Here is a 9,719-nt window from a genome sequence, read left to right on the forward strand (position 1 = left end):
GGAAATGTGAAGTGTTCAGAGTACCTGTTAAAGTAGCCACTATAGATCCTAAAACTGGTGGACTAGGATTAATTGATATAACTGATAAAGCCTCTGCACTTTTTATCAAAGGAAAGTTAATTTAATAAGAGATTCGCGAGAAAGCCTAACCAGCCAACTTTCCGAGATCATTTAACCTCGAAGCCAGCTTCCCCCGATTGACGTGCAGAATATCAACAGTCGTTTACAGCATGTGAGGATTTTCTGTGTTGAGTTTAGTTATGTAAGTGTCGAATTCAGGCAGTCACGACACTTAACATCAAGAGCCATAATGCGGGAACGAAAGAAAAGCGAAGGAAGGAACAAAATAGAACGACGGTTTCCAAACATTGAGTGGACTGATATTTGGAAAAACATTAGTTCTAATGTGCTCGCGTCTAATATACAAACATTATGGTACAAGACAGTTAACTACATAGTTAGCACCAATGAAAGACTGTACGCAATTGGACTCTGTGAAACAAATTTATGTCAACAATGCCATCTAATTGACACAATAATTCATAGATATACTTAAGTGGTCACATGAATAGTTGGAAGTGGATCCGGGAGCAAATACCTCTGATTACAAGGACATCCCTGAGTATATATCGCTGTCATTGATACACAGGCCTGAAGCACGTTATTTCCCAGAGACAGAAAATAACGCTGTGTACTGGTTGCTGGGTAATTTTGATAATTACGTCCTTAGCAAATTAGGATCTGACAGCACCATGGAGTTCAAGGTACACATGCTGTGTGAATTCCACAAAATTAAAAGATACTCGAATCACAAGAAAAAGTTTGGTAATATGTTAAAAATTATATTTGAAAGAATGGGCATTGGTTAATAATAAAAAGAAGACTGTGTTGACAGTGATGTATTGTAGTTATTTTAAGGATATTATTTAAAATTTTACTGTATATTTTTGGTGTGTGCTTTTACTACTTCAGAGAGTAGTTTTTGAAATTTTATAAGCTAATGTACAGAACTTATGTGACAGTCAGATTGTGCGTCTAATAGTGTCAAAACACAAAACATTAATGCTGCATTGTTGGTTTAGATTAGAAACCTGGAAATTGACAGTTTTTTTATGGAAATGTCGTTATCGATTGGTTAAAACCATATGATTCTATCTGATATAATATAATATTCAATTGCTAGCACATTGCCCTGTTCATTTTAGCACTGTGATGTCTAAGTCAGTTTTGCAGTGAAAGACTTATTATATAGGTCTGATCACTTCAGATACTTAGCATTCAGTTAATGTCCAGAAAGTGTAGTTGGAAGGCTAGTCAACTTTATAATATCTCCTTTCCGCCATTCTCAAGTATTTCAGAAATTGTCTGATATGATTATCAAATTGTTTTATACGCGATGGGCATAAATCTTCCATATTCTGTATTTGGTGACTTCCATACATTTGTGTGAAATGCTCATAGCTAGTCTGACTAGGCTGAGGAGGTTAAAGATCAGTTTCTACCCTTAACCTCTCTCTCACAGAGACGATTTCCTTGTGTACATTAATATATTAAAAATTATCCCACCAGCTTGCTGCTATCCTTCATAAAGAGCTATTTCTGCTTCTGCGAAGATCGGAGCACATGTAATTCAAAGTGCAATTTTTATTTCTTCATTTTGAAGTTTGATGTCTTTAAAAAAACTTTTCTTGATGTTTAACTTAATTATTTCTGGTAATTTAGTCAGTAACACAATCTACTGTTGTATTTTTTTAACATCAGCATAATTGCAATGATCAAACTGTTTTTGTTTAAATCATTTCATGTATAACATGTGTACATGGTTAGTACGTATTTGGAATGTGTAACATTGTTATTTTAATAAATGTTTTTATAAAAAAAAAGTGCTCAGCGCGACAGAATGTCAATCCTAATGGCCCGAGTTCAATTCCCGGCTGGGTCTGAGATTTTCTCCACTCAGGGACTGGGTGTTATGTTGTCCTAATCATTATCATTTCATCCCCATCGACGCGCAAGTCGCCGAAGTAGCGTCAAATCGAAAGACTTGCACCTGGCGAACGGTCTACCCGACGGGAGGCCCTAGTTACACATTTTTATTTAGTAGACCCCTAAAACCGTTGTAATCGCCAACAGCATTTCAGACGCAGTGGCTTGTAACGTGTATTCTTTTGCCCATCACGACACTATACTGACACTCACTCGATGGTGAATTTGGAGATATCAAATCATGGAAGTTCTGTTCTTGCATTTTGTGTAGTGCAACTGAAAAGAGAAGTCAACAGGGGCGGCCCTCTTAGTATTCGTCGCACACTTCTCCCCATGACAGCCATTGTGACAATACTCTCAATAAAACTGTAAACAATTGTCTACACTACACAATCGCGGAATTAACTTCCACTCTGTGAGACCATTCGAACTCGACAATATACCGGTTTCAGTCATCACTATTAACAACGTTATACGACGTTCCGTTGTCAATGCAGAAAACAGTATCCCTATTTGCCTCCTCGAGAGTCGCTTGTTCAACATATATCGCTCGGAGGTAAATCGCGACTTCGATGTACAATTTTTCTTGAAAATTACCGGAAATTAAAAATCAGTTTCGAGATTTTTTTAGTAACGTCGTGTTACGTGAATGGTACACTGTGATACGTTTCTGAACAGGTCTTTCACCGAATGAAAGGTACAGGGTGCTATTTAAAAAAGACGTATTGCTTTTCATAATGAACAATTTATTTCGCTTCTGGACAAAAAATTGTGGCGGTTAAGAGAAATAGGACACATTGTATAAAAGGCAAAACATTTATTGATTACATTCTCTGTAATATGGATGCTTAATTCTGTAGGACAACAAAAGAATATGGAAACGAAAAATTTCGAAAGCAGAAATAAATAAGAGATGGGGGTGGGCAAGTGTGGAGGAGGCGGCGGTGAAAAGTTTCTGGCCTAGGACGCTGACATCAGTAAATCTAGCCCTTAGCTTTGCCAATATCTACGTGCACTTGCTTATATACAAAGATCCATGATGTCATATTTCGAGTAACGAGAATAGTTTACAAGAGTTATAAAGACAGCAATGACAATCCGTTACGTTCTTCAAGATGGCGGTCTCAAGAGAGGACATTTCGGTCGAAAACAAGTATAAAAAACCCGCAAGTATTTTAATAAAGTAATAAAATGATATCAACGGGACAAGCGCGCGAATAAGGGATTTTGGGCTGGGACAAACTAAAAAAAAGTCTAATAAAGCTAAGATCATTCCAAAGGAACCAAAAGACCGAAAAGTCATGCATACTAATTTCTCTAAAATAAACGGAACAAAAATATACAGTACACAATGGAGGTAAAAAAAGAAGGGAGGTGGCACCACAAACACACGCTATACGTTGTTTTGAAGCCAGAGTGGGCGGGGACTGCCGCTATTTTAAGTAGTCCAAAACGTTAGCAGACTACTGTTTACAGTTGCTTCTTGTTATTTCTGCCGCGCGCGCGCAACAACTGTTCTGAATGTTAAAAATTAGAGAGCGTACATAAATAACATAGTGTCAGGAAGGCAGTTTCGAACGTTTTTCTGTGCTAGAATGCGTATTTGCTCTAGTAATACGACACAGAGTAGCGTCGCAAGGCAGTGTCACCACGGTGAGCCACGAGGGTATGAATGCAGTGGACCTAATATTTTGGGCTAGATAAGATGGCGGACATTGGCTTCAAGTTTGTGACGTAAAGCCATCTCCCCCTTTTTTATCTCCGTGCAGTACGGTACACAAAAAATCTTAACCAAATAATTCCCTTGACCTATATAGGTCAAACGAAGATCGGTACTACTGAACAACGGGATACAACCCCTCAGCTTTGACCAATGCCGTCAGAACTGCGAGAGATGATTTATTACACAGATTTAACAGCAAAAACGAGTGTTTATAAACAAAGGAATGCAGGAGAGAGAAAACAGATGGTAGACATATGTCAAGTGCATTATTATTTCGAACGTAACGTTAAGGATATCACTTGTTTGAGTCCTAGTGCTTTTGTAAAAAATAAAGAAAAAAGGGATAGAAGTAGCGTTAGCATGGAATACCTCAGTTGACATATATGTAAGCTATATCTCGAACATCAGTCGATCTGTACAGGTTAGCTGCAGAACGGGATACAAATTAAACGTACGTCGATATCTCCGTTCTCGTTAGCATTAGTATCCTATTCTTCAGTTGACGTATATAGGTAAATGATAGTAGTGTTACATACGTCGCTTTTTTCGTCTAGATAGTACAACAATACCCCGTACTTCAGTTGACCTGCAAACGTCGACTGAAGTACGGGATACGATTCTTACGTATGTCGGTATTTCGCCTTCAGTAGCGCTAGTATAAACTCCAAAAAATCGTAGTGACACTAATACTACAAAAGGAAAAAAGAACAACAATTGCAAAATTTGTATTCCGTACTTCAGCTGACGAACCCATACTTAACACAGAACAATATAATACGACAAAAAATGCATCAAAATAGACAAATTCAGTAAAACATAAAAATAAAAGACTAAACTTACCAAAAGCAAACTCCTCCACAAAAAACCAAAGCTCGCCTTTAAAGACGTCAAGGAAAATCACATACCCACATACATAAGAAACGCAACATCGCAAAAAAACGCATACACACTTACATACAAATATATAAACCCAGAGTCCACATCAACGAAATGAGGTAAAATAATTAAAGAAACAACCACAGAAGAAAATTACCTAACAAAACAAATGAAGAATGATAGACCAACCCCAGAAAATCCAAATCAATATTTTTACCATCGCGACCAAACTCATCGTTTTCCTTAATTATCAGTTACCCCCACCCCCCACCCCATTCCAACCTGAAATTAACTAACAAATTTTGGAGAACGCATTTGCCCAACACGTTTAAGGAAACACGAAAACGGGAAATATGTATCGGGTACTCTACGCCTCCATGAATATTCATCTTAATGGCTTTGTAGTCTCGAAATGCGTCGTTTCTCTCTCCCTGCAACAGATTTTATGGCTGACCAATAACCTTCTATACCATTGGTACAATCCCCAGTTGATGAAGATCTGAATTCAGTATTATGATTGACGTCAGGATTGTGAAAACCCCTATTTCCCAAATCCGTATATGAAACCGGAAAAACTGCAGAACCCTCTGCAACATGATCTTCAATTAATTTCATCAAAATTTTCCTCGTTCGATTAGGAACCGAAATCACATCCCACTATACCTATAATCCCGCCGCAGTTTCCTCCTTGTTGTACCTGGTTTTGCCAAAATGAGACTCATCGTTTTCGGCTATACCATCCGCCTCCCCCCCCCCCCCCCCCCGCCCCCTCCAAAGACCTCCTATATTTTATATATTCCCCACAAACTTCCCTACGAAATAAATACCAATCTAAAACGGTACGCTCACTCACACGACATTCATGCGCACACAACAACACAGGATACCTCAAACAACAACAGTATGTAATTTTTATTATATCCTTCAAGGCCAGCTTCGATTTCTCAAACCATGTTCCTCGTCTAATTGAGCACCACAGTCGATCCTTGCTACACTTCCATATGAATAAGTCGTGAGTACGACGAGCCGACAAATTTATCATGAGTACATGTTCGCCGCACTCACGACATCGAACGTAATCAGCAAGAAGACCACACATTTGCAAAAATCTAATGGTTGCCATCATGTCTACGCACAAAACCTGCTTTAAGTCTTCCATATTCATGGGAATAGATAAATTCATTCCTACAAATGAAAATCAAAAGTTAAAAATTCTTATACATGAAAAACTATTCTCCCAAATCATCTCACACTCACTAAGAATGAAATTAAATACCGAATGAATTGGAAACATCCAATTATTTAAATCAACTCAAACGAAAAAAAATCTCACGCAATGTCTAGTGCTATCTTTTAAAAACACACTCATTTATTTCAGTTTACAACGATGGCCCTTATTCTCAGCAGACAACCGATTTGTTATCCACGGCTCTAAAGTAAAGACATCAATATCTATTAGTAACATATGACCTCATTGATTAAAGCCGACGGGTTGCATCCCGGTCTTCAGTTGACCCGCGATACCTAGCACACACACTCCAAAACGACGTCATAATCTAAAAATGATTAACACACACAAATTCCTCCAGAATAAACCAAAATCCAATAAAAAACACAACTGGATTCGAATTTTCGCTTGATCTAAGTAACTCACACGAAAATAGCGATGCCAGACACACAACCACAAAACAAACACATAATCGAAAAATAATACAAAAATTCCTCCGAAATAAATCGAAAAAAATATATGCAAAAAAATGAAATTTCACTGCAAACGAAAACCAGGTCAAAAACCGAAAGGAAACAAATACCAGAGGCTCGATCCTATCAGCTATACCATTAGTATAAGCAACATCACAAAATCGAGCGAGCATTCACCAAAAGAGTGAACCACCAGCCACAATAACACGACCCCTCGATTTCATATACGCAGTGTCTCAACGACATCACGTTCACAAAAAGCAGACAAATGTTTGTAAAACCCAAAACTAAAACTAACATTACTATTTCTCTCTAAAACGTGCCACATAACAAAAATAGAAAAATAATTCTAAGAAACACCATGTTAATTACAATAGGTAATCATTTCACTCGTGACAATTTCACTTGTGCTCTTATGTTCCTGCCTAACCTTACCCTCAGAAATCGTGACAAATACAGCAAGAAACAGCCAAATATTTCCGAGAAAAAAAGCGTAATCGCTACTAGTTTCTAAATCGATAATTTAATGTCTGCTCTCAGGTTCCACCCAAGCTACACCATCTTACATCACCATATATTTGGAATAAACAGATTAGTTTACAAACATCATTAGTAACTAAGATAAACACAGATAACATTTAATAACAGGCCGCATAGATCCTTCTCAACGTAAACTCTTGTCAAAGCAGAAGGGTGGAATCGAACCTTGCACTTGACCCAAAGATATGGACTTTGTGCTACATAAATTATAGAGTAATGCAGAAATCAGATCAACGTACTTGTCTGTGAAGCTCCAGAGCAAAACAAGGTTGTTGCCATAGAACCTATTCTTGACCTCCCTGTTCATCTGCTCCAGACCCTTAGACGCAAACCTCTCGTAGAAAGTGAACCGTGTGTGCTCCGCGTAGGAGACAGCGACTGTGCCAGTAAGTGTCGGGTGCCACGCCACTGACGTCACCACCCTCTCCTTGCAGTGCTGCACATCGATGAAGTTCTCGTACTCGTCGAAAACGACTTTCTCGCGAACCTCATAGTCTTGAGCCCCAACGCCAATCCTGCCGTAGTCGTCGCAGTACAAGTCTAGGACGGCGTTGTAAGTGAGTTGACTCTCTACATTGTCCATCACCGAACTCAAGTAGCCTTCAAGCTTTTCTACGACTTCTTCTTGTAACGTCCCCGCTCCTACGTCCACTGTGTACTCATACTGTGACCAGGTGTGTCTCGGAATGGCAGTGTACGTCTGTGCCTCTCGGTTAGTCACAGGAGGACTCGCCTGACAGAAGTTATCGTACCTTTTCCTCGCGATACGTTGTGATTTCAAATGTTCTTTGGGGAAGAACCTGAAACTGAAGTCGTCTTCCCCGTCGCCACCTTCGTCTTCAAAATCGGCGGGTGCCTGTGATTTGTCTATGTCCCGTTCTGCAAACATTTTTGTCTTCAGTTTTGGTCTCGTGTCCCGTATAGCAGCCTCTTCTAAGAATGTTTCCGTTCCGAGTGACTTCCATTCCTTGATACTCTTCAAGACGGCGTTCCCCAAGCGCTCCTCTACAGCTATTCTCTTTTGCTCCAACACGTCAAGAATCTCTTCTCGAGCCTCTTTCGTCAAGCACAGTAGAAATTGGTTTTCTGCTTCTTCTAACACATCCCACCCGATGAACATCCTATCTCCGGGGTAAGTGGTAATTGCAATTCTGTTGTCGTAGAACGGTGACTCCGCCTTAAGGGTTCCAATGTTTTCTTGGATTGCAGCTTTTCGCACTTCCACCCAAGGAGAGTCCAGAGTGCATTGTTCTCCTATAACGCATTCTAGCACGGTTTGAATTTCCAACGGCAGGCAAAGGCGCACGATACCTTCAATAGCCATGGGTGGGCCTTCCTCTTCGTCCTCTTCCATTTCCATTTCCGTCTCGGATTTAAGGGATACATGCTTCTTCTTTTCAGTGGATTCACCTTTCCCATCTTCAGTTACGTCTTTCTTACCTTTCCCCTTTTTTGGCATTTCCCACTGAAACTGTATGAACTAAAGAAAACTGCTCTTGATAATTGCTCTTCTCTTATGTCTTTCTTTATTCTTTGCGTTATTCTTTAAGTATCTCTTGGAACTTACAACTAAATGTACACGTACTGTAATAATTCGTTTTTGCTCAAAAAGTTCCGTGGCTGCCGTATGCTTTTGTGAAATTTTATTCTTCCTTCACTGGTGTCACAGTTAACAATTCGCTACCAAAATCTTTCCTTTATCTAGCACCTAGAACCAATATGAAGCTGTTTTGTAGAAAGATATACCACTTTCCAACTAACGTCTCTCATACTGCAAGGAGTCCATCATCATCTCTCGAATACTTCAGTTTAAACGAGTCAGTACATTCGAACTCACGTGAAACAGACCACTCAAGCGGCAACACTCGTCATAGGTAAACCGTTTTCTTTTTCTTTTCGCTGATTGTGTTGATCAACACAAGACTGTTAATGTTGCCGTGCTAACAGTAAACAGGTAGTTTGCATATAAAATCTCTAGAGGCAACTTTGGTTCAGAGAAACACATATTTTCAATAATTGCTAGCAAAAATAAAAAGATTAGCGACCAACAAAGTATAGTGTTGTGTAACAGTTGATTTCTTCACTCCTTAATCAAAGCAATTCCATCCGTATAAATGCACGTCGCAGATTATTGATGATACTTCGTTAGAATAGGTTAGGAAATATATCATTTCCTTTCTTTCAAACGGTGTATGTTCATACGGTTGTAACAATTATTTTTTACCACTTCAATAGAGATCCGGAAAATGAACATTAAATTTGTATTAATAACATATTCTACATACGGTTATGCTTTTCTCTCATGTTCCATCTCCTTACTATGGGTTTATGGAAAGAACAAGGTATCTAATCTGATGTACACTTAGAACTAGTATTAACTTAGTTTGCTCATCGCTGATTGACAGCTGCTTACATTGACGGGGACATTGTATGCGTCGGTCGGCTTAGAATGTGACCTGCCATGGTTGACCGTTTAGACAATTACTACTTGCTTCTGTCATCATCAAGGATGGTAAAGTATGGGATCACGAGTCCCAGTGGTGATGGTGTTGTGACGATGATGAGGATGGTGGGTGTGGTCTTAGTCGGTACTCGTGATACCATTTGTGTGGGGCTTGAAGGCAAATGTTGATCCGAAAAGTTACTAACGGAAATTTAGAACTCGTACACAGTTTCAATTTGTTCGCTACGAAGTTAAAATTAATATTAATCTAGGGAAATGAAAAGATCTGCTCGTTTACCGTAATACAGGGTCGGCTAGAGCGTGGCCAAGTTCACACGCACAGCGTGTACCGGCCGCGGGAGAGCAAGGACCTGGCCTGTCATTTGGCGTTGCTCGTTCCTTCCCGGATGTTTCTGGAACAGCATGACATTCATTTTTCATTTCGAAGCG

The 9,719-nt window shown here is 39.3% G+C and overlaps 1 protein-coding gene across 1 annotated transcript in view; it reads right to left on the reverse strand.

The window, feature by feature from the left end:
- LOC124567466 (dynein axonemal intermediate chain 3-like) overlaps window positions 1–8,285 on the reverse strand; it is a 114,310-nt gene extending 106,025 nt beyond the window's left edge. Inside the window, exon 1 of the mRNA XM_047131035.1 lies at window positions 7,066–8,285. Coding sequence (XP_046986991.1) covers window positions 7,066–8,285 — 1,220 coding nt within the window. The remainder of the gene's footprint in view (window positions 1–7,065) is intronic.
- Window positions 8,286–9,719: the final 1,434 nt, after the last annotated feature.

This window comes from Schistocerca americana, chromosome 1, assembly GCF_021461395.2.
Source record: "Schistocerca americana isolate TAMUIC-IGC-003095 chromosome 1, iqSchAmer2.1, whole genome shotgun sequence".
In the NCBI taxonomy this organism is placed as follows: Eukaryota; Metazoa; Arthropoda; class Insecta; order Orthoptera; family Acrididae; genus Schistocerca; species Schistocerca americana.